Source organism: Mycetomoellerius zeteki, unplaced genomic scaffold, assembly GCF_001594055.1.
Source record: "Mycetomoellerius zeteki isolate Tzet28-1 unplaced genomic scaffold, Tzet1.0 scaffold164, whole genome shotgun sequence".
Lineage (NCBI taxonomy): Eukaryota > Metazoa > Arthropoda > Insecta > Hymenoptera > Formicidae > Mycetomoellerius > Mycetomoellerius zeteki.
In genome coordinates, this window is record NW_017256594.1 from 1,628,863 (window position 1) to 1,656,453 (window position 27,591).

A 27,591-nucleotide genomic window follows, 5' to 3' on the forward strand; every position below is an offset into this window, starting at 1 on the left:
ATGCTTTGAAGCATTAAACTGATCAATTAATAGAAGAAAGAATTTTACTAATTGACTAATCAAAGAATATCTACTTCAAAGCAATAGCACCGCGTGGCGTTTGCAACGTTCACGAACACATTATTAATATATTATTTCACCCTCGTCGTTTATCAAATGTTAAACAAGAATGCTCGCGAACGCCATTACAGATAATTTCATATGGACGATAAAGGAAGCGTTCCACTTAACGTTCGCAACGTTCGCGAGTATTATTTCATCCCTGTTTAATATTTGAAAACAGTTGCTTTTTTCCATTTATACACAAGTGAAACGGAGTTGAACTGAAGTGAGCTGAGTATTTTATACTCAGATCAAACGTCACTACTTGTTTACTTTGGTAAAAAGTTATCACATGTCAACGCAGGTTCATAATCTCACTTTGAAGTGAGTTTACGAGACTCACTAAAGCACACAGTCTCGATCTTGTGCGGATTATAGGTAAAAAGTTGAATCTCACTTATCCGAATGCAAAAGGAACGCGCATTCATCCGAGTTATGACGTCACAAAGTGAGAATTATCCGAGAATCGGTGCAAATGGAAAGCGACTGATAAAACGAAACGATCACTCGCGAACGTTACGAACGTTGAGCTGGTTCTACATTAGTCGCATCGCAAGCGCGTCGCAACCGTTGTGGTCCAATCAGTGTCGAGCTAGATCGACGTTGATTGGACCGCGACGCTTGCGACGCGACTAATGTAGAACCAGCTTTAAAGCCTGCGGCACACGATGCTTGTTTTCTTGCTGGATTGCTAGCTAGAATAAATTTTTGTTTCCGTATTGGCTACGATGCTGACATTGTCAGTACCACAGCCGATACGATGGCAAGATTCTAATCCAGCTAGGAATCCAGTAGGAAAACAAGCATCGTGTGCCGTAGGTTCAAGTGAAACGCAACTAAAATACGGCGAGCGCGCCAAGGTCGCCACCCGTCGTTTCGTCTTTCCCCCACCAAGCGCGCACTTCACTGCGTACGTCCCGCGGCCGGCGGCCGGCCAACGCGTCGCCATTGTCACTGCGAGTTGCGAAAACGGAAGGATCGAAGGATATCGGATCGCTCCCCTTGCTCGATCGACTGCTAACAGATATAGTATACACGTTGATTACATATATACACGTTACATACGATCATTATACTTTTAATACGGCACGGTAGAGTAATGTATTGTCGCGATGTCGCGATACTTTTCTTTCTCTCCGCGCGATTCCTTTCCGTAACGAGTTCTTGATACACAAGATACGATATACTCTCTTCGATAGTCTAATTGAGATTTCGTGCCTCCGACGAGAAAAAGTTTCGTATAAGTAGCATATTAGATAATTTCGTATGATAAAATATGACGAGCGAGCTAAGACGCTATCCCTTGTTTCATGTTTCCCCCACCAAGCGCGCACTTCACTGCGTACGTCCCGCGGCCGGCGGCCGGCCAACGCGTCGCCATTGTCACTGCGAGTTGCGAAAACGGAAGGATCGAAGGATATCGGATCGCTCCCCTTGCTCGATCGACTGCTAACAGATATAATATACACGTTCATCATACTTTTAATACGGCACGGTATTGTATTACACTTGTCGCGATACTCTTTCTTTCTCTCCGCGCGACTCCTTTAATTTAGAGCGATATTCATATTTCAAGACTGTCTTAAGTAATGTCTTAAGATGCTAATACGGCTCGTGACTTCTTAAGACTGTACTTAAAACGGTCTTGAATATAAGAATTGACTATGAATACCCTTAGATTTCGTGCCTCCGGCGGAAGAAAGTTTCATGCAAGTAGTATGTTGGATAATTTTGTATGATAAAATATGGCGAGCGAGCTAAGACGCTATCCCTTGTTTCATGTTTCCCCCACCAAGCGCGCACTTCACGTCCTTCGTTTTCGACCAACGGCCATTGTGAGATTACGGCCAACGTGTCATCATTACGAGTCGCGACGCGAAAGTTGAAAGGTATCAAACCGCTCCCCCTTGCTCGATCGACTGCTAACAAATATAGTATACACGTTTATTACATATATACACGTTACATACGATCATTATACTTTTAATACGGCACGGTAGAGTAATGTATTATTTGTCGCGATGTCGCGATTCCTTTCCGTAACGAGTTCCTGATACACAAGGTACGATACTCTCTTCGATAGTCTAATTGAGATTTCATGCCTCCGACGAGAAAAAGTTTCGTATAAGTAGCATATTGGATAATTTCGTACGACAAAATATGGCGAGCGAGCTAAGACGCTATCCCTTCAAGGAGAGAATTTTGTCTTAGAATTTACCTTGAAAATATGACAGTCGTGGGACAACGTTGTATTTCGAAGAATTTTAATGTAAATCTCTCTCATTAATAACGCTACAATAAGGTATAAAATAAGTTCGATCAATTTTACTGAAGTGCATGGTAAAAATCTTTAAAATATTGTATTGTACCACAACTATACCATATTTTCAGGGTAAATTTTAAAAGAAAATTCTCCGTGATTGTTTCATGTTTCCCCCACCAAGCGCGCACTTCACGCGTCCTTCGTTTCCGATCAACGGCCATTATGGGATTACGGCCAACGCATCATTACGAGTCGCGACGCGAAAGCTGAAGGGTATCGAATCGCTCCTCTTGCTCGATCAACTCTTAACGGATATGATACAAACGTTTCTTACATACATATATACGTTACATATGACACGGCAGAGTAATGCGTTATTTGTCGCGACACTCTCTCCTCTCCGCGCGACTCCTTTCCGTAGCAAGTTTGTGATAGAAACACGATGTTGAATTTTAATAGTTTGTAACATTTCGCGCAGTTGAGAGAAAATTTCTCATAGGCAGCTAATTACTACTCCGATATTTTGATTTAACGATATTAATGCGAGTTTGATTCGCCGTGTAACGCAAATAATACAATATATATTTCCAGGTTATGTCGCGTAATCGAGAAACTGCTAATTACGCGATTTTAATTCAATATATTACAGAAATATGCACTTTATAGAGAAATATATGTATGTATTACGGTTCGATACTTGTGACGATTTATTATTTATTTGCACGATATGCATACTGATTGATAAATCGCATGAATAATAGTGTATTTGTCATGATCGTTGCTTTCCACGATAGTGATAAATTCGAGAAATACGTATGGATTAAATAGAATATTGTCGTTTTTAATTACTCTAAATCGTTAATTATCCCTTTTGGCATATTGCTTACGTTTATCTCAAAATCTCACCGCTCGATTACAGTTATAACTCGAAATTCGTCCCATGATTAGTAGTTTATGTATGACGCGGAATGAGTATGGTTAATTATAACCACTAATTAACGCGATACGACGATTATACCGCGCGCAACATACTCTCGGGCGCTTGTTACACGTCTGTAACGCGCCTAGTGACGAATAATAGAATAATCGCGAAACGCGACGATTCGCCACTTTAACTGCCATAACACTCGGCGGCAACACTCGTTTCGTGCATTCGCGATGAACAATCAAAGCGGCCCCTCGAATAACCGAAAATCCGGAATGACGCACCGACAATGACGTCACGACGCGCCGTCCGCGAATCGGTAATTATCGTTATGCCGCGGTTTAGCAGCTAATCGCCATCACGCACCTTAATTAACGCCAAACTCGATTTTACGCTGCGTTCGATTACGTGCGATATATGTATACCTTGAATGATTAAATGCGTCGTTTGCTCGCTCGATACTTGTCTCGTGCAATGCTCTCGAGAAGCAATTCAAAAAATGTATCCGAAGGGGATCGTACGGTATAAAAAGAAACGTTCGTCACATGTAACCGGATTTAAGGACGAGCGATCGTGATAATTAGCGTAATAGGGATTAATCGTAGTTCGCAGTAAATTGGAAGAGATTAAGAGAGGATATCCCGGAGATGTGTCACAGTGCCTTGTTACGGATAGTCCTTCCTAGTCACTCGTGAATCATGCATTACTTTCCTGTTCTAAACTATCGCATGTTGCTCTTGTAATCGGGCATCGGGAGTTTCGAACGACGATCAATGGTTGCTACCGTAGTAGCAATTGCGATATTCGCACGGCGATTGGCCGTTTCATTGGTCGTTTATCGCGGACCGAAAGTTCTATCACACTCGCGTTAACGGGAACCGAAAAATAACGTTCGATCGTCGTTTCTCTCAGTTATTTATTCTTTCGAAGTGTATTGTGCGCGTATAAATCAGAGTCGGAGTATGAACCTCCGTGCGATCGTGGGATTAATTAGTGCGCTGGTTCGTAATTAGCTGCGTTTTCCGTTCGGCATTCAAAAAAAATAGGCATTCCGATCGATTTTAATACTCGCGAGTGTGTACGCGTGTGCGAGTTCGTCGAATTACTACACAACATTGCCTGCAGAACAATAACAACGATGCATCGACCGGTGAGTCAATTTTTCATCAAATTTATGTGATCGATTGTTTATCCACTCTAATCAATATTTGGGTATGTATCTTTATACAGATCAGAGAGTTATTAATTTTCAGATATTGCAGCTGCATTCTGCAATATCATGAGATTTATTTCAACATGTCTTTTATTTATGAATTGTTAACTCGCAGCAAAAGTTCCTTATCTCGTTTTAATTTTGCAAATCTGCAGCTTGCAGTCACACAATTATTATTTTTCAATGTACATCGTATTCCATGAGAATATTGGAATTAATTTTCGGAATTTCGTATTTTCTCTCTCTCCTCTCCTCTCTATTTTGAACTCGTTAAAAACTCGTTAAAACAGATACTATGTAAAGATCATCAAGTAACATTATATATGTTTTGATTACGAGAAAAATGCAATATGAATCAATATTAATTTGTGGATATTTCAGTTTTGCAATGTCTGTGAGACTCGTTTCATTTTTTACTTATTGCTAACTTTTTGCAGCAAAAAGTTTTTTATCTCATTTAATTATGCAATCTTGTGATTACTGCAGATATTATTTTTTAATATATGTATGTTGTATTTTATAATTTACATCACACTGAAAAAAATATTTGGTTATAAATGAACAAACCAGAAAATTATCTAAATTATAATTAGATATCATTTTTATCGTAATTAAGACATTATAGAGGAAAGGTGGTATTATGGCACCCCAGTTACATTTTACACAATAACTTTGTTAATAATCAATATTTAAGTTTAAAACTTGACAATTAAATTCATTAAAATGTTGTTGAATCGATTGTTGGCTCAAAGTTACGAAATATTTATTACTTAGGATACTATTAACAAAAATATGGCGACATTGCATAATGACTCGAAGAAAAAAATGAGTGATAATGTGGCCTTTCATAAAAATAGCCTTAAAATATTAGTTTTGTTTAGAAAACAGTATTTGGTTACAAAATTAACAAAAAAGTAAAACATTTTAAAGTGTATGCAAATGAATGTACATACATTCACATAACTTTTGCATATAAGCTATACAGTACTAAAAATCTCAGTACTAAAAATGGTACACGTAATATAAACTATAGATCAACAGTAGAGCTACAATCGATTATCAAATAACTATTTTGATATGAAAATCTCAAAAATAAGGTTGTGAATAATCAATATCCATGGAGGGTCACATTAGCAAAATGCCACGTTATTGTTTAAATTTGCATAACTCAAAATATATACAGTCAAATAAAATGTTAAATAGCAAATAACACACTCAAAAATACATATATGGTATTCATGCGCTAATACGCTCAAGTTTAAGAAAAATAAGGAAGTAAGTGTAATTAAATACTAAAGTGTACCTCAAAAACGTTTCGAAATACTTGAAAGTAAAAATACGTTATAATAAGTGTTGTCTATTGGTAATATTAGCGTCATGGTGTAACGGCAAGCTACTGAACTAATAATTCCATAAGTAATCATTAGGATTCGCTATATAATAGCAGAGATATTAAGGGAGGCCATAATATATACACTGGCCATAATACCACCTTCTCCTCTATCATTTGGCAATATCAATACATTGAAATTAATTAATTTTTATATTATATAATTAATTAATTTTTGACATATTTTATTTTAAACTTATTAAAAATAAATATTGTATAAAGATACTGCTAAATGATATAATGTCTTGATTACGATAAAAATGATATCTTTACATAGACTAGTGTTAATTTTTGGACATTGCAATTGCGCTGGGTAATATATTCGTGATACTTATTTTATCATATCTTATATTTATAGATTGCTAACCTTTCACGGTGAAAGTTCCTTCTCATTTATTTATATCTTTCAAATCTTTGCTTTATATATATACTATATACATACATATATCACAGATATTTTTAGTAATCATATTTTATCAATATTGGAATTAATTAATTTTCAAAATTTGAATATTGTATTTTGAACTTATTACTGCATAAAAATACCGTTAAATGACATAATGTCTTAATTAGGATGAATGTTATATCTTTACGTAGATCAGTGTTAATTTTTGGACATTGCAATAATGTCTGAGACTTATTTAATCATATTTTTTATTTATAACTTGTTAACTCTTCGGAACGAAAGTTCCTTATTTTATCTAATTGTGCAGATTTGCAGTTTCACGGTTACAATTATATATTTTTTTTAATATTCCATGAATTATATTCCCATGAGATTAGTTTTTTAAATTTTGTATTTCTGTTTTGAACTCATTAAAAACAGGTACTGTATAAAGATATCGCCAGGTAGCATAACATCTGTCGTGATTACGAGGAGAACATTGTGCTTGTAAATTGAATTAAGAAACTCAATGGTGCTTTTGCGCGGAAACGATATTGTATATGAACCACCGAGCGAACCACACTGTCACGTTGATCTTTACACGATGTGAAACTCGCTATGTTATTAGACGGACATAAGAATAAATGCGAACACGAAGCGATAAATCGCACTGTGAATTTAATAACAAAAATGTGAGGTGCGTGACTCGCTTAATGAAAAAGTATAGAACTGGCGGGGCCCACGGATTATTTTGCAGCGACACTCAATCTTAATGTTTGTATGTTAGTATGTGTTTACAGCCTCGTCGTATTACGCGAACGGATCAATATGCATGCGAGGAGTATTAATTCTATACGGAATCGGAGTCGTCGTATTTCTGATGCGAATACGTTCTCGCATCGTCATTACAGCATATCATACTTAAATCATGCGATCGATGCACTCGCGAGCGATGCAACGGACAGGGTGATGCATTCGCGTCACCTTTCTCTCCTCCTCTTTTTTATAATCAATTTAATTAGATCTCTCCTGTACGTAGCGACGAGCATGTTCGCACGCGATGCCCTTTGGGTACAATTTACATGCGAAATTTCGTACGTACCTGCGCGAAACTATGTAATGTATCGCGCGCGCGAAATGTCTGGCCCGGAATTCTCGCGTTAATATGTGGTCAAATCAATTGTTTCTCGGTGTCGACTTCGAGACCGTGTTTCGTCCCACGTGAAATTTCAGCATATAGCTACGCGCGATTTCCGCGATTGAAATTTCATGAAGTTGCGCGCCGAAACTTTCCGCACAAACTCACTGTTTTCGAATCAAACTTCCGTCGACGTGTCGGCGTGCATGTAATATTGCGATATTTCACATTTTGTTTCAGGTTCGGTAATCTGTAGAATTCTTAGATTTATTGTGACACGTATGTAAATAGATAGCTCTTGTAAAATAGAGAGATTTAGGATCAGAATTGTACTGTATTTCGAATACAGTAGAGAGAATACGTGCGATTTTCAAACGTCTATATTTAAAATTATTAATTAGTACAGTTATTTAGGATTGGATTAATTCTCATTAAAAAAAAACTTAAAGTTATTTATATAACATCTTGAAAGTATTTCTGCCAAATGTTATTAAGTAATTTATATCCACATAAATTCTGCCAGTTACTTTGCTACACTTTCTCCGTATAAGCCGTCACACATTTCGTCGTTAGCAGTCAATCGATTACTCGTTTATTTGCTGTTTTTACCGCGAGTTAAGGCATAGACGGGTGCTTTGCGGAGTAAAAGAGAATGTAAAGATAGAGTAAATGAGAGAAAAAAAATAGGATAGAAATGGATAAAGAAGGATGTGCGTATCATGAGAATAAAGGTAAAATAGAAAATAGCGCGGAGATGGCGTTTATAGTTTGTACACACGAAGGTAATTTCACGATCACACGCGAAAAGAACTCGACGCGGCGTGAAACGGGAAAGAAAGAATCCTCAGATCGACTGCTGTTGATTGACGGGCTTATTTATCGTGGAATTCATCTGTTAATGATGAATATCGGGAGTAAACACGTTGCGCCTGCAACGTTTACGTTGCAGTCTGCTCGACAGTTCTGAGCGCGTCTCTAAAGCGTTTTCAGCTCAATGACAAGCTTTATGAAATTTGTATGTTCGTAGCGATTAACCAGTTATCGTTCCCATTCAGATCATCCACGTAACTCCACGAATGTAATTCGTGTAACTGGAATTGGGTTTTTGTAAAATGATAACAATAAAGAGAAAACAAACCTATTTTATATGTCTATAATCGAGTTTTTATTTTACAATTAGTTCGTGCTTCGGCATTATTATTGATGTACGTTAATATTAATTATAATGTCTACGTGATTAATATGAAATCAGATTATTGATACTACATCTCGAATAATTTAAAACAAGAAAGCCAATACTAGAGGAAAATTTATCTTGGTGCTTCAAGACATAGAAATCTTTTAATTGATTAACTTTGAGTATGATTGGTTGAACGTAAAAATCGCGTTTTTTTTCATAGCGTTGAAAGGTATCTATAAATGATAATTTTTTTCTCATGTATAATAAAATGAAACTCTTTTCCGCAATAAATCCTTTTTACAACGCTTCAGGCATTCTAACGGCATTTGCAGCTTGCAGTGATGTTGAATACACTCAAGAATTTTTATACATTACCTTGATTTTGTGCATTTTTTTAAACATGCTACATTGTTATTATTTTCAATGCCTTCTCTATGCACGCATAGTTATCTTTTGAAAGACCTTATCAGAATTCTCCGGGATTTACGTAAAGAAGCTTGTATTACACGGGACATATGTCATCATGAATTTTGTTTCCAATTAATATAATAACAATATATCGAGATTCATTGTTGACATTCACCTACGATATCGCTGAAATAGTAGTCGGATTCGGTTTTAAATAGAATATAACGAGAAAACTGCAAATCTGGGTCGCTCAGATTGGAAATCGTTGACGCTTTTTTATGAAATTGTGAAAAATCAAATTCTCCGAAAATTGGGAACGTTGAAAAGTTATTTTCAACGCAAAAATCAACGGGTCAAATTTGATCCCGATTCTAGTCGATTGTCTAGAAAGCATAGAATGATCTTCCGATTGGTATCGCCTTTAATAATGATAAAATCGATGACGCGCGGAAAAACGTCGGATACGTTTCGCGCTGTTCGCCAGTGGTCCTGGTATCTCTTTTAATCGCGCCGATAAAAAAATCCGCGCCGCGAAATAGTGCTACAGTGGCGTGGTCATCGCTCGCCGATATCGTCAATCGAGAAGGACAAAAATTCTGATTCACGTTGGTTATAACCGCCGGTTACAAAGCGACCTCCAGTTGCACGCCGCAATAATGGACACACCGGGCAAATAATGGAATCGATCCGTTGGTGACATATCGATTGGCGTGCGTTACTTATTGCTTCCGTCAACGAGTAATTTCCTCTTTATCCAGGACCACGGTCCGTTCGTACGGATAGACGGCATGGGCATGATGACTGGGTAATATGTTCGACAAATTGGTAAAGAGCTAATTACCGGCCGACCGCGGAAATTATGGCTGGCGTGCCGCGATATGGTACCACGTGTAACGCATTCGATTCCTCGTTCGGCTGCGGTATATGCTTTGCTGTATATAGTACACACTGTTGTATGTGAACGCGATAGGATAATAGTCGAACAATGCATATTGCGGGAAAGCAGAATACACACACTAATTTGCTTCTTAATGTAGTTTTTTTCTAATTTTTACTCTGCCAAGTTTTATATAAAAGTGAAATATTTTTTAATTTCTTGGATTTATTGTATAAAATTTAAATTTGACACTTTTTAATGATATTTTCTCACGATATGTGAATAAATAGTTCAAAGATTTTTATTTTAACTTCTATTTCGGGTTTTTTGCGAAAGCACTAAATTTGTGATATTTACGAATATATATTTATAATAATAGTGTGTGTAGAGAGAATGTAAAATAATACTTTGATAATTCGCAATTATGAACGCTAACAATAATCATTTATCGATTCTCTGAGAATTATCTCAAAGAGATAATATTCGTGACTTAAATCCGTTCTAATAGTGACATGTTTACTTAACACAATTTCGCCACAAGCAAGGAGGATTTGCTGTTGCAATGAAAGCTTAGCTTTCCACTCCACGTCCCACTTGCCTGCTCCTCTCATCTGCTCTTCCTAATCTGCTTTCGCACAAGCAAGGACAATGCGACTCATTGAGATGTATCGCATTGAAACTTAAGCTATCGATCCGCCGATAACGGTATACTGTAGATCGTTAAGCTATCACGTTAGTCTCACGTTAGTACTTTTTTAACTACCTCTCTTTATAGTCGCAATAATCATGACTTTGTTCGTTACTATCGTTCGGATTGACATTGACGTATGTGTCATGATAATCTCTTTATCTCTGCAATATCGTGCTTAACTCTGTCTGGTCGATATGAATATAAAGTAGATGGCTGATTATGGATATTACGTGGAAATTACGCTCGCGTGTATTTTCGTCGTTAATACGTAATCATTTGTTGTAAGGAGAATTGAGTACTTCTCGCTTAGCGAGTAAATTGCAGGACAAATTACCGCGACTACACGAAACTTCAAATTTGCATACATTTATACAGCGAAAAAAAATGCAGCACAGGAGGTGCAACAATTAAATGCACTCTCTTTTACATTTATCAATTAACGCAAATATTGCAATTGTTACACTGAAATTGCGATTTGTTCAAAGTAACGCATTAAAATGTTGCGAAGAAATCCTTGCGACCTGCTGCACTTGCTGCACATAAATCTGTAACTCCTGTGTGTTTACCGTACATCTCTAACCTTTCTTTTGTCGTGCCGCGAGCGAGAAAACTCCGCAAACTTTTTCTCCCGATGCACACGACAACCGCTTCATGCATCTTTGGTGCACTTTACGGGCGCATCGACAGAACGAAGTTCTCCGTGTTCACTGGCTCCGAATCCGCGATCGCCATACTCTGTTACTGACACTCGACTAAAAAATTCCTCCTTTCGCGACAACGTTTAGGAATTTACTCGTTCTTCGTAGTTAGTTTGGTGAATTGTTTATAAATTAAAGTATAAGTTACTTCAGATCAAAAGTACAGTGAATTTAATACTTGTCTTCAGTTCAGCGATTTGTTCAAAAATGTCTATACTTGAATTAAGAGTTAAACAATCCATTTCCTTCACACATTAATAGATTTTTTATATGCCACCTGTATGTATCCATTGTGTTATATAATTACCATATATAATAAAATTATATTTTTTTCTAAAGAAAAATACTATATCTTTTTTTAAAATCTTCTTTCTAATCTGGAATGATAAATGCTCGTTCATTTATCATGCTTACAGACGATGTCTGGTGTCACGTCCATGCATTGTGCGATTATGTAATTCATGGTTATTACACATCGAAAAAAAGTCTATAGTCTTAGAGCATACAAAGTTCACCTCGAGACTATATAACTTGAAAGGCTTTAAAGTAATAAAGTATAAAAAAATTTCATAAGATGTTGATTTCAGAAAAAATTAATTCTTGTTCATATAAATCCTCGTGATATTTTCACTGACGTCATTTTGTGTTATTTTAACATGTATTATTTAAAAATGTCTAATTTCAAAGTACGTGAGACATCTTGCATATAATTTTCAGATGGCATATAAAAATTAGTTATGAAAAAAAAAGAGAAGCTGGATGCGCGCAATGCACTTCCAAATATGATTCCGGAACTAGTAGACGAATACGAACGACTTTTTCCAACGTGAAAGACATGCCAAGTGAAAAGTGTCAACATTTGCAGTGCTTTTAGCATTATGCTTGAGCAGTACGCCTTCTTGGGCACTTTATGCGCATTGACACATGCTTAATGCTCGCTTCACTCTGAATACACAGTTTTATTATACTTTTTCGAATCTTTTTATCGTATAAATCATGATTGACGTGAATATAAATGGAGCATATACGTACCACCGAATAAACTCTAATTGTTCATTAAAAAGTGGATTCGTGGAAAAGTTACTGTACACAATAGCGCCCTGAAAAAACACAGCTCGTTTAACTAGCAGATATGAACGAGATATGAGAGACTACAATAATGTTTGATACACGATATATCAAAATTGTGAACGATGTATAAGGTATAAACTATAAACGAATTATTAATATATCTTCTCGTCCCAATACTCTCTTGACGTATGCTTCTAAGCGGATGAAACGAGTTCTAATGAAAGAGCAGATAAAAATTTTCTGCTGATTGAAAAGTATTAATCTTTATGAAGTCGATTTTCGATGTACAGCAAAATCATGATAAATGTATAAATCGGTATATGCGGTGAATGAATCCATATACAAATTTAAATTATATACGATATCAATTTGAATGATTAAAACAATAATAACAGAAACTGAAAAAGAACAGACGGATTTGAATAGAGATATTGGATTTTAATTAAATTACGTTTCAACGATTCATTTTACTAAAGTACTTATACAATTTGATTAGCTTTTATTAATAAATCTTTTATATATTCAATCTATTACATATAATAGTAATAGTATCTTTGAGACTTTAATTATTATATTCTGAATCTGAAAGTAAATCTTTATTTAAAATATTCAAAATATAATTGGACGGAATTTAATTAAATTTTTGTTTGCTCTCAATATTATACGTGAACATATGTATTTTAACATTGGAATTTTTTTTTAATAAAGTATTTTGTAATTGTATTTTGTAAGAGTTGATAAATAATGATTAATAATGGGAAATATTTTTGCATTACAAAATAATATTTTTATAAATTATTATAATCAATTTGTATAATCAATTTTTGCATTATGAAATATGTTTATAAATTATTATAATCAATTTGTACGTGAATATATACAATTTAACATCAAAATTTTTCTTAATTAAGTATTTTGTAAAAGTTGGTAATAATTGATAATAATTGATAACGGGAAATATTTCTGCATTACAAAATAATATTTTTATAAATTAATAGGTATATAATTAATTTCGTACATTGTATTCCGACTCGTATTCGTTCGTTTCTCTGCATAGTAGGCGCTCGTCATCGACAACAGGATTATGCAAAGTTGCAACCTTGTTAGACCGAATGCACCTGAAAAGTTCTAATACTTCCGTAAACGACGTTGAATTAAACAGTTTCGAGCCAAAGCTCCTCAGGAATTATACGTTGGCGCTCAGCGCCGCCCGAGATCGACGAGGCTAAAATTTCTCCCGGGAAATTGGCGACTAATCCGTTCATTTCCAAACAAGAAATTAGTTTAGGAAGTCCCGGAATGTCAAACTAGTTTTACGATACTTTTATAACAATACATGATTCTTTTCTTTCTTTGCTTATATTCTCCATTACTAGAATAAGAATCATTCTTATTCTAGCATCATTCTTTTTTTACGTACACAAATACCAATAATTTAAACGTGACTGTATAGTTACAACAAATATTATAGTTTGCATTCTTTACGCGCGTTCTGATATTATTTTTATACACAAATTAATAATAAGTACATGATCTTCTTTTTTTTTTGTTTAATAAATTCAAATTCAACTTGAAATGGTTATAACGATGTACGGATTACGAGACCGTCAACCGACCTGCGTAATTTGCGTAAAAGGCCAAAACTCGAAATTCGTGGTATCTGAACAGCACGAAGTGCGATCGACAGTCTCTTGTAAAATTGACAGCTGAAGCTGCCCATCACAGGCAACGCAAAACTCGAACGTTTGATTTAACCAAGCGTTACGATCGGTAGCGATCAAGCTATCGCGCTATAGCGTAGCAATGGAAATTCGTCAAAAGCAAGCTGCAAGTTACAACCTCTCGAATCCGGCGACATCGATCGAAACGTAATAGCTCCGCTCTATTTCTTTCTTTACCGTTCGCCGTTCTTCGTACGTTTCTTCCTCTCTTGGCGACTATACCTGAATCTTTTCGTTGCGATTCCCCCCTTTCCCCTTACTGAAAAACCCATTTATCTGTGCACGAGTGCCCCTGTGTCGCTGATAAACCGAACCACCGGCTATCCCGATGAATATAAATCCAATTGCTGTACCGACGTATTATCCTAGCTATATTTTTAACAGCGTGATAAACAGCCACGTTACGGTGAAAATCCCCAGAAATTTCTACGTTCGACCGCACCAGCGATCGCGATGCTTTGAGCATCGACATAGAAAGCGATCGTATCATACAAGTAATTGTTCCTGCACGCGTTCCTGTATTCAGAATTTTTTAAAGAGCGTTTACATTTGTTTACATCCACAGATATCATTCTCGCCAATCTCTTTGTGATTAAATTAAACAGCAAAAATTGTCGTTAGTATAAATTGCGAATTATAAAAAGTATAACCAACTCTTTTCCTGCTAAATAAGCAGTTTAATGTTTTAATATTATTGTTTAATTTGATTTCTCGTTTGCTTAAATAAATATGATATTTGATAGGAAATAATAAAAGGGGAGATAACAGAAACGACATATTGACTTTTCAATGGAATTAAAATTAAAATTATTATTAAAGTTATGTACATATGTAACTTAGAAATGTAATCATTGATGTGTGTTTAAAATAATATTTTTCAAAGATGGGTTGCTATTACAAAAAACGTTATTGAAAACGTTATTCTCTGCAGATAAATTTTATTATACAAGTCTATTGTCTCATATTTATTTACATTATTTCCATTAATGTGTGTTTTTTCTTATTAATATATGTATGTATATTTTAAATAGTTTAAATAGTATATTAAATATATGTTTCAGATGATGATAATGCTGTGCATGAGTATCTTCTTCTTAATTTGCGGCGCTACCCATGGAATCATATATCGTAAATCACATCTCTTTTTCCAAGAACTCGCACCAGCGCAAGTGAGTACGAATATAAACTAGATGATAAACACATACGCATTGCGACACAATAAATTGGCAGTGTGGATCAGTATATTTTTTTTCGTAGAGCGCGATGATATGTGTATATATATATATATACATATACATATATTAATCTTGTTCTCTCTTTCAATTCTATTTGCGCTACCTTAATACCGAAAAATCCCCGAGATTTTCAATCGCTTATAATCCTGGAAACGAATAATGCTGTGACATTTTCATCATGGAAAAATCAATATCACATTGCTCAAATATCCTCCCCCCCTCCCCCCATTTATCAAACTCTCTTAGTACATTGTAGACATTTAACTTCTTATCGTACAAGTTTGTATAAGAATATATATTACGAGACCTTAATAATCTTTAATGACGTTTCAAAGTAATTTGACAAAATTGTTAATGCAAAAGAATCTTAAGAATCTTTGGGAAAACAACGAGTAGGAACATGGCCAGGTAAATTCCTCTCTCGTCGTAATATACGTTTTCATTACGCTTGCTTGCTGGAGAGTCTAGAAGCCTAGGCATTCTCTTGCTTGCACTTCCGGTTCAACAGGCATTAAGATGAGTATCGTTGACATCGTTTCCGCCTGGAGACGTTGCGCCCGGCTCACAAGGTAGAAACTTAACGAACAAGACAAAACCGAGGGTTTTAGCAGGAAAATGGGGGAGAGAAGTAAAAAAGAAAAGCGCTGGCTCCCTTTCTGATGTATCTCCCGAAGGAAAGTTCTTCTCTCGTTACGGGAACGTTCGCGAAGCGAAGTCGTGATTTATTCGCTCAAATATATATGTCACGCTCTTCTATCGGGAAGTTCGTAAAACTTCAAAGAGCTTTCATTATTTATCGAAACTTGTAATTTGTGGAGAAAGAAAGAAAGTTGGTTGATTGATGAATACGCGTAGACATATATTCGCGAAACTCTAAAAGGATGGATTAATTTGTAAAAGCGAAAAATATCCATTGTTAAGTTCAATTAATATCGATATCCTCCCCGATGCTACTCAGGCATATTAATTAGCGCAGGATGAATGTATCGAGCTCAGTCCTTTGATGAGAGTAACTGTACGCATAGCTCTTGCTGTGAATTATAATCATAGTGTTCCTTGTAGCTATTTTTTTACGCTTTTTACGCTTCGTTATTAAATTACAGGTACTACTTTATCTCTCATCTATATTCGTTATTTTACAATATTGTAATATATCTTTGATTATAACGCGTTATTTCTTATTGACATGATTATTCTTCTACGTGCAGCGCGATGCTTGTAACAATTTATGTACAAAGAATAATTAATTTAGTGTCGCAAGTTTGCTCGCGACACTTGATTTTAACCCTTTCGCCGTACATAGGTTCCACTAAAGTGCACTTACACCATACACTGAAGTTTCCACTCGCGCCTGTGTATAAACTTATTTACGACTGTGTCCCGAATATAAGAGGACGCAGCATTTGCCCTCTAGCTTTCAAAACATGCTTTATTGTTCTCCTAAAATATTTGAATTAAATTATACCAATTATTGCTACCAACAGCATAAGTCGATTTTTTTTAATTGTTTAAATTTAACTTCCTTGTTAAAAACAAGGTAATAAGTTCATGTTTAGGATATAAATAAGTCATTTTTCGTGCGGTTATAATTCATGTCTCGACAATTTAAATTTAGATAGTAACAATTTTGATACCAACATATTTATTGTGTAAAATAGAAATACTGTGCAATTGCAGAAATGGCGTGCAGAATTTGAAACAATAATAAATAAAGTGGTGTAAATCATATTTATGAATAAGACTAATTTGAAAATACAAGAATTATAATTTCTCGTAAATTATAATTATTTAAGCAGATATTAAAGCTATATTATACCTGTGAATAATATTTGCGCCTCGTATAACCCTTTGTGGTCTTAAGCTAGGATATTTAGGATATACTTGCCAAAATATCTTGAATATCCTAGATTACAACCGCAAAGAGTTAATACCTGCTTCTATTACAAACAGTAGTGCAGAGCTTTCAACCAAGTCACGTCAGTATTCCGCATAAAATACAAACTAGAGTTATTTTCTCGACTAAAAAAATTCCCTGATGTCATAATATTAAAATATATATTTGTACGCGTAATATTTTCACGCGAGATGTCTTTTCTGGAGAAAAAACCTGCTTGTGTTTGGGAAACACGTTGTCCGGACGCGAGCTAAATTCTCTAAATGAAGAAGATCTGATTTATACCACTTTATCTCTCGTTCGTGCGTCCTGAACGAGAGAATTAAACTCGACATACGCTTGTCGTCGTGGTCCAACAGAAAGTCGTAGATCGGGACGTCTGACGGCGATAGCGGTGGGGTCCGTCGACGACACGCTGAAACGACGGAAACGGGTGCAACGGCGTTAGCCTCGTTAGCGTCACCGGCTGCGCGAACCTACAGCAAACTTTCCACGAGAATAATCTCGTTTCTGCTTTCCCAGTGACGTGAAACTTTCGTCTTCGTGGCGTTCATTCGCGCGTCAAAAGCGCGCGCCTCTGCGCGCGGTTTCGAGCAACAATAAGTGCTGGTCAATTAGCGGGATCTACATCAGCCACGTGCCCCACGGGGGTCAAGAAACAGACGAGCAGGATGAGCGAAGTGTGAGTTGAAAAGGAGTGAACGGGAAAACGAAGCGATGGCGCGAGTTAAAAGTTTCGGAACGTCGGGTAATTTGTATTCATATTACGGCACGTTGGAGAGGGCGGATATGTAAGGGTGAATTTTCGTCGGCCAACAACTTCGGAAGCGCGCCCGTGCCTCTCGCGTTTACGAGTCTTGGTACTTAAAAGCTCATTTCGCTGATTTGTAACGTCCGCGGCACGTTTGCGAAACTCGCGTGCTTAGAAATATTATGAAACGCCGCCACAAACGAGCGAAACTCGTACTTCGTTCTTGACGCCGGCGATTAATATCGTCGTTACTGCAACGCTTTGCGTGGGAGCGAAGTGCCGCCCTTGTAATTAGATAATATTGAAAAAGTACTAAAACCGCAGATTATTTTGCGCTTAAGACGTGACATTATTATTAATAAGGAAAGGTCTCTGATTTTAATTAATCAATTTAAACGAATTTTTATAAATATATAAAATGAAGAGAAATAATATAACTTTCTTTTTATTCGCGTTTAATCAATTTTCAAACGTTTTATCAAAAGGTTTAAACATATTTATCTTTATGAATATTTTCCCATGAATATTACAATGAGAAAAATTGTTATATATTCTGTTATTATCGTAAAAAACTGGAATTTATTCCAAAATGAACCACAGAAATTTATTCCAAAACTGTCTTACAAAATAATTATGAAGGTAGAAAATCTCATGCTGCGCTGCGCACATGTTGTCAAGTATCACCTTAATTTTCACAATATTCAAGAATTTAATGAAACGAAGCCTCGAAAATTATGAAAAGCTAGCGCGTTTAAGGCTCGCGCTTTGTTTTCACGATCGTCGATTAATATTACGAAGGAACAGTAGCGCGGTGTAATTGAAAGATATTACGAAATTTATGCACAATAATATGAAGCAGTGACAAAGATAATAGGAATCGCGAACTGAGCATGGTCAATTACCTGACGAGAAGCATTAAAATTGGTATATCGTGTCAAAAACACTCGCGTTTTGCAATTACGCGTATCGTTACAATCGTGATAACTGCTAAAGACTCGAATCAACCGCATAATATTGTTTATGAAATTTATTTATGTATTCCGTTCAACGAGTGTAATATGACATAAATATAGAAATTATGGAAAATCATGGAAATTATAGCGAATTACGCAAGTGTTGGATACTACGGGAAATTGTACGCGTAAATCGCTCGACGGACAATGGATGGACAATGAATCGGGCAGATACCGTTGCGATCACAGTGATAGAAAGGCAGATGCTGGGCAAGCAATTCTCTCGGGCTCAAATATCGATAACTACGACTAGATGAGAGTGCAGATCACGAGAATTCGATAGACAAGCGGCCACAGAATCGAAGTAGCTACAAAATTTTTAGCGGCACTCAGTGCTGACCGTAAAACTTGTACGTTTAACCGCCACCAGTAAATTCCCGGGCATTTCGGATTTTCGGATTAGCCGTGAGACGGGTCTGTGGCATATATATTCGTTGTCCTTTCCGACCACTACGTACCCATTGCTGAAAACAATCCGTTAAAAAAAGGAACGCATATACCCGCACGTACGTACACGGCCGTGAGCGCGCACGTGAACGACACGCAAACGGAGGACGCGAATTTTTTAACGTCGGAAACGACGGACATCCGCAGGTGGTGTCGAATATTTCGCAGCTCGTTTCGAAGTGGGCGGAGAGATTGCGGGTAGGAAGAACAATAGCAAACACGCTGCGCGTAGCACACGTATGTGTTGTACCCCGGGATTATTGTAACTTCGCCATTTTCCAGCAGGACAAGGGTTTATTAATATCGCAGCAGGAACGCGCAGCGCTTCTACTCGGGACACTGCGCGGACGGATTAATGCCGCGCTTACTTCTCGTTTACGAGATTACCCAAACTACGCGTCCGCCTGGGATTTAATGCAGGTACGTACCCTCCGTCTGCCGACGCTATCCTCTTGACAAATCCACCCCGAACCACTTTCGCGACGCGAACTTTGCGAATTCCGGGATACGGTTGGACCGCCCGTGACGGCGCCGTGAAAACATTTATCGACAAATTAATCCGTAGTAAATATCAGGCCGTTACGGACGGTCGGATAGTAGTCAACAAGCTCCCTGGCAGTTTGCCGTTGTGAATCTGGTCCGCAGCCTCGGTATCGACCTACCGGATAACGGTGTTTTTCAATTTACGCTAATTGCGCGCTTCGTAAACTCTGTTTACTGGTGACTTTCGGTTTCACGGCGTGCATCTTGTCGGCATGGATCTTCTCCCGCGTTAATTCCGGAATCTCATGCAATCTCTCAACTAATTTGAGGAATTACGGTAACGGAATTTATTTGACTGCACTGTTGATTTTATTTCTTTTTTTTCACGTATAACTTTTTGAATAGTACATGATATTTTTACAAACAATATTTCCAGCATATATTTCATTACACGCCGCGGTTTTAAAATTTGTAACAAAAGAAATAGAGATTTTCTCCCAATATTTTAAATTTAAAACTTTTACATGAGAATTCAATAGTGGTTTCAATAGTTATAACCTATTTTTCAAGTCCTGGTTTAATAAAAAATAATTTTTTCTTACCTATGAAGTGGATAACATTTTAGATTTTTAGTATATTACAATTTATACAATAGATTCTTGTTAAATGCAAAGCATAAAGAACTTTATGGTAGCTTCGGGTATAAAGGCATTTCTCTCTTTTCTTTTATCTTTATTCATTTTACCTTGAAAACGTTAGTTAGACGATATTTGATTCTACTTTTGCTTTATTAGAAATTCCAAACGCTCTAACGAGTACATAGTACGATATAGTTATAATTTGTAAATAAAAATTTTAAGACATTTTTATAAAATATTTTTATTTATTGATTGTGTTCTCACATGAACAGTCTAAAATAATATTGTAAATATTTTTATATTATGAAAAGATTGATTGCTTGGCGATAAAAGTAAAATGCAGTTCATTCATTTAATTTTACTTTTATTGAATTTCTCTGATTTTGTGTCAGTCAAAACGTTAAAAATAAATGATTTCCGAACGTATTTTCGAATGTCAATGCTATAAATACTGCTTTATAATACCATTTAAATAATTGTAATAGGATGATTGACATTATCCATCTTCAATACTAAATGCTTTTTCCAATACTCGCGAGAGAAAATCCAACGTTCGCGGTTGCGTCCCTTTTATTTCGAGTATCTTGATCCACAATTAATTTGTCTCTTACACGTATATAGCGTAACGTGCGAGTTGTAATGAAATCGTTTGTCGCGTATCGACAGACACGCCTGCAGTGTTGCGGAATTAACGATGCGAGTGACTGGACCAGATATCCTGGTTTGCCCGAGCTTCCTCAGTCCTGCTATTCCACGAGGTTCGTACAACACCCTAGAAACACCTCTGAGTGCTCGAGACGGCCGGCGGTAACGCAAGTTTCAGATTTAGTACCGAGAGTTGCCTCGAGGACTCGTCTGAGATGAGAATCCAACAAGCCCGCTAAGCGGTGTCCTGGTTTCTCTTTAAAGAAACTCTCCCGGTGCCACTTAATCGATCCCTACTCGGCTTTTCGGGTACGAGGGCGCTACATCGCTCTTAGGTGGATCGCGTTGCTCGCCAAAATGCTAGAGCGACTTGTAGACGATCTGATTTATCTCACCAGTCTGATGAGCAAGTTTCTTTAAAGCTTTATAGACTGGAGAGATATTGTTCACGAAGATTTATGTGTCGAAGTGTCTTGAATCATCTGCAAGATTGACGAAATAAGAGCCCGAGCGATACAAGCAATAAGAGCAAAAAATAATTCTCGCGCGCGCGTTAAAGGATAAAATCTATCTTACGATTGATTTTCTTTCCGCTGTACTTGAAATCAGAGTCGACGATGTATTAAACGAATGATCAAACTTTTAAACCGCACGATGGAGTTCGCGCTCTTCAGAAATTGACGTCTGCCGATACCTTTTATCGCGTAGAATCTCCTGCGCCTTCAATATTCGACGTCGTTTCAAGTTCGATAAACCTTGTATCAAGGACGTGTGATGAGATTATATCTACTTAAAAGTAACAGTAGAGAGAAATGTATACTTGTCTGTCGCGTAATTGAAAAGTGACACGCTACGAGTGTGTTGAATTTCCGCAACTGTCACGAGGACGCAGTATATTTCGTCGTAGAAAACTGGTAGGGGAAAGTTCGTGTCGTCCATATCGCGGCGTGTAACAGACGTCTGTTACCACTTTTCGCATATTTTCGAGTTTCCAAAACGCTCGACGTTCCGACATCAACGGATGACATAAAGGGAAAAGAGATCGCTTTATCAGTACGACAGCCCGTATCGTGGTACGATTACGCGTATCTTACGCCGGACATATATCTCGAGTCATTTATCGCGATCATTATTCTCATCCGGAAGGGAGGAACGGCCTATTGTGATAATGACGTCGAAGGCCTTTCATGGGAGACCGACGGTAATGCACACGTACACGTGTCCCTTCGTCGAACGCGATGTTGTATGCTTAACAAACCGTGTTTGGTCCTACGCTTGACAAACCGCGTGTACGGCCATAAATTGGTTTAAATATTGATTCTCATTTTAATGCGAAGCGAATTGCGCTGTGCAAATTATATCTGATTACATCATGTCGGATTTGTCGCCCGCAAGATACGCAGTGCGGTATTTACCGCGTTAATAATCGATACAGAATCTTGATTATTCCGACTATATATTCTTTTGATCACTGATTTCATCCTTCATTCAGTATATCGGAAACGAGTCGTCGTGATCACTGATTTCATCTTTCATTCAATATATCAGAGACGAGTCGTCGTGAATCGGTGAATTGATAAATCAGTTACGAGTATTACACTCTAAATTTCTTGGAGTAAAATCTCACCCAAGAGAGTGAAAATACAGCTCTCTCTTTTTCAAAAGTCCCTGCATTTTCACTCTCTTGGAGTGAGATTTCACTCCAAGAAATTCAGAGTATCTACGATACATTACGAAGAGTGTCACCGGCTGCTAGTGCGGTTTTTGCGGCCACATGAAATTTACGAGTTCGTTGTCGACATTAAAAAAAGATACCTTCCACCTGAATTACGAGCGAAGTATAATCGCATGCTTATCGTCTTTGAGCAGCGCGGACAATCTGGCAAGGAATATTGATTTTTACACTCACATTCTATCAATGGTTTTTACAACGATCTGTATGAGCTGCAACCGTACTAAAAACGTTACGGTGAATAATAATTTGAAGTCGAAACTAAGCCCATACCAGCGAGACCACACGTCCTGTGCTATACTTTTGCCATATATATTTTTCATGAAAATGGAAAATCCACCATTCTCTCTTGCTGTTCTACGTTTCTTTATATACATACATTTTTCATTCAAAGCAATATACGTCCGTTTTGCATTTTTCGCGGTCTATTTTATATAGTATTTATAAAGAAATATTGGCGGGAAGAAAGAAACAAAAAAAAAGAAGAATGCATTTGATGGATAAATTTTTGATAGGTGAAACTGTTTAATTTACCGAATGCATCAGTAGATTAATAACATTTTCATACTAATAAAAAAATTGTAATTTAAGAAAAAATCAAGGAATTTATAATTCTTAGTAATTTACGAAATTAGATTAAATAATAAGTTTCGTAAATTTTAAAATGGAAATTTCTTGTTTTTTATTTAAGTGACTTATCCATTAATAACAATGTTCTAATTAGTAAAGACTATTAATTATTACATTCGCAGAATCGTTCAAGCCCTCGCAGTATAACGCAGAAAGAAGGAATATTTTTTGTTATATTAATTGACTTTTTACTTAACATAGGAGTTTTTTTTAGTATAGAACTTTCTACGTATTATCGCAAAGCTCTATAGTATATGTGATAATCCATTTAAAAAAAAAGTTCTTCCATTGTAATCGGCGAACCGTATTTTTTCAGTAACAACTTTTAGTACAGGAACAAGTTTTGTTTTCCCATTCTTTTTTTAACGTTTCGTTTTTTTTTTACAGATAAAGTTTCCTCACAGAAATATACTTTGATGTGGTTGTCAATTTAATTTTTATTTCAACACATGTTCGAATTTATTTCTGTTTAAAGTACATCTGTTCTAATTCTGTACAAGGAATGCAAAATAACTTTTTCTTGAACTTAAAATTCTTACTTAGATTCTTCAAGCGATATTTTTATATGTCAACAATTTTTAAATAAATTGGCGAAAAACTAAAAATTCACTTAAAATAATTTTAATATTAATACATTTTTTAATGCAGAAAAATTTGCACAAGAAGCTCAATTCACACGCTAGTTTATTCGAATTATACGTATTTCCATTGTCGTTAAATCTGACTCCGTTCACTTTGTCTCGGTTAAAACTGATTTCTTGTTCAGGCAGCTACCTATCGATCACAGTAAAGTAAACGTCGGTGTGTCTATCTAACGGACGGGAGATAGTAGCTATTAACGTATAGGTATTATATCTCTTGTCGCGAAGATTGAGTTGCATCCAAACGTAATTGCATTGTGTACGGCGATCGGAAATATCGTTTCAACGCCAACGCATCTTTTCTCTATTAATAATTCCCACGGGTACTTATGCTGAGTTCCAACGAGGCCGTGAGCAAGAAAGTTTATTTTTATCTATCGTACACAAAGAGTGTGCACACGTATCCGCGCATATGCGCATATGCGATGTCCGGCGCGGACAAACGAGGGTGCAAACAGGCCGGCGGAGGAGATCGATGCTGCACTCTCGCCGGCAAAACGTCACGCAACGTCGCTTATGCATATGACCCACGTTGGCAGAGAGAAAGAATGGCGAGAGAGAAAGAGAAAGGTAGTAAAAAATAAAAAATAAAAATGAAAAAGAATGATCACCGCCAAGTCCGAAGCACGTTTTTCTATAGACGCGGTTACGTACCCTGTCGCAATGCAACGTCGATATTTTTATATATCAGTGATGCAACTGTCATACGCTGTGCGTCGCGATTCTTTTCACGAGAGCAATGAGTAAGCGCATCGGGTCAGGTGGCATCTCGTCGATGTTGGAATTGATTCGAAAGTTAAGCCCCTCTTTCGTAGGCGGAGGAGCATTGGAGAACGAGCCGTTGCGAGCAAATTTATCACGGGATGTTCTCGCGTGACTCGCGTCCTTCTGGAAATATCTAGTCCGTGTATCTCCTCCCGTTTGTTTCCTCTCGCGCTGTTTGTGTGCAACGTACACGTGGTCCCTTGTATTTTTTTTTTTTCATTGGTGGCCATGCACATCCGTCGCGAGGGAAATCCAGGCGATTCGCCGTGGCTTTTTTTTTTCCATCGCCGATACGTGACTGCAATGCTGATATGATATTTATGCGATACGTTATGTCACATTACATTACGGTGTTTCCCATTCGCGCGTAAAATGATTTAACTTTGATATATGAATGATAGTTTCAATCGGTATGTACGACTGTTATAATTGTTAGCCGTACTCGCGTGTCGCTTCACAAATATTTCAATAAATTTTCGTTTCGTTCGTATCGATGTATCAAAAGAGCGCGAGTTTATACAGCAGTATAAATATTTAAGTTTTTAGGAGCGAGAACGTTATCTCTATCGCGTTATGCATTTTCATACATTCGATCAAATGAGATGATCGCATGGAAAATGAAAGGGTTAATAACTTCGCTCTTGAAGCATTTGATAATAATGAGTATGTAAAGAAAGATGACTCATTACGCATAATGGCGGAGGTTCCGTTATCTCAACCAATCAGAAATTGAGTTCATTTGCGGCGTGAACGAGTAATATGAATTTCTGCAAATGAGCTTAAAATTTGATTGGCTCTCGAGTCGAAATTTTGCTCCTACTTTGAATCTTAGTTTTAGAACTATGTTATAGATTCTAAAGATTTATAATAGGTTCTAAATCTAATGAATTGAGCTACTACGTTGAGCCTGTAAATGGCAATTATTGCAAGATTATTGCATTTCCTATTTTTAGATTCAAAAAAAGTTTTCTATTGTAAATAGAAGCTGTAGATTAAATAATATTAAAAGAGGCCCTATTTGATTGTATAAGTATCAAAACAGGTTTAATTGAGGTTGAAAGAGATTCAAAGTAGGACTAAAATTTCGATCTGTCAGCTGACAGATCCCCTCACCACTGCACATTCATTGGAATGAGTCACCTTTCTTTTTATACCATGCACAGAAAAAAAAGTAGCTATCGTAATTAAAAACTGCATATGGTAACTAAATGGCAGGTGTAAAATATGGACAGCTAAAATATAAGTATTGTAGCTAATGTCTTAGCTGTCATATCTATATTATAGCAGCAACAGCAAACCATTTCGCTGTAGTTTATAAATTTATAGTTACGGCAACAAATATATTATAACAAACCAAGATTAGCTGCGGCAGAGAAAATCTTTTTTTCTGAATGGATAATAAGAATTTAGAAACTTGTGAATTCCGCGAATACTTGTGTTTCCAGGCAAAGAACTTTACGTTTGTATTGACAAGCGAGGTCAATGCGACCATCGCGTGTATTCCGCGCTGCAGTGTATTCGCAAGGCTGCGAGAGAATCACGGATTTCCTACTCGGGAGCATTTTATTCTTGCCGACGGGTGACCCGATGCGAGGATAGAGATGAGCACAGCAGCCAGAACTGCTATAACGTACAGCGCGTTGAGACTTCTCCCAAGATGAACTTTTCGCTACTCGCTCTGCCGTGAAATACACGAGCTCACGGAGTCGCGGCCACGGGTCGACATCACGGTGTTATATTAAAACTTTCTGTCCGATAGGTAATCTTATTAAGACTTTTAATTTTCGTTCAAAGAAATCACCGCGTCCTTTGTCCCGAAGTTTTTATTTAATATAGGTACACGCTCATCTATCGTGAAGTTCTCCCGCTCGCGCCGAACTCAGCGACCTTTTTGAATTATTAGAATCTTAGTGTATTTTCGAATAATACATTTCTTAAAAGTGTTGATAAATTTTACGGGGCTAATAACCTTGGAATTTCAGTTGCACTTTGCATTTGCATAACGCGTTAATGTGTACGATTTATAATTTTTGTACAGTAGATAAAACGCGCAATCTCTTGCGTGCTTCCGCTAATGCACGCGAAAAATTAGATTGTTCGTAATGTCGTTGCCGCTAAAACGCGTTAAAACAACACTAAAAACGTTGGCTAAATATTCGTATACGATTACATTGCAGCGGGATAAATTCGCGCGTCAGATGCAAAACCATCCAGACCATTTGCAAATTTATCTCATGTTGAGTAATAATTTCATATGACACAGCGAAATCAATCTGTAGATTGTGATATAATATTTAAAAAATTTAATTATAATTGACGAATTAATTTGTAAATATCTTGCAAAGTTATGATTAAGTGGATTCAATTTATTGGAATAAATTCTCACAACGCTGCAATATGGAAAGGTTATAAAATGGACATATGTATGGACATAAAATGGACAGGTGTACGGACATCAATTATAAGTACATTATAGGTAGAATTACCAACCGTACTCTTTTAAGAGTACACGTACTCTTTTCGAGGTCGGAAAACAGCGTACTCTTACTTTTTACTTATTGTACTCTATTTTGAGAAATGAGACGAAATTTAAAAAATTATTATTTAATATTTACATTTATTACTTTACAAAAAAGTTTTGCTTGGCTTGTACTA

The 27,591-nt window shown here is 36.6% G+C and overlaps 1 protein-coding gene across 2 annotated transcripts in view; it reads left to right on the top strand.

Moving 5' to 3' along the window:
* LOC108721270 (tetraspanin-4-like) overlaps nt 1–27,591 on the top strand; it is a 69,436-nt gene that overhangs the window by 37,029 nt on the left and 4,816 nt on the right. For both annotated transcript variants that reach the window (XM_018445737.1, XM_018445738.1), the window contains 3 exons: nt 15,124–15,231; nt 19,685–19,822; nt 21,190–21,281. In XM_018445737.1, coding sequence (XP_018301239.1) covers nt 15,124–15,231; nt 19,685–19,822; nt 21,190–21,281 — 338 coding nt within the window. The remainder of the gene's footprint in view (nt 1–15,123; nt 15,232–19,684; nt 19,823–21,189; nt 21,282–27,591) is intronic.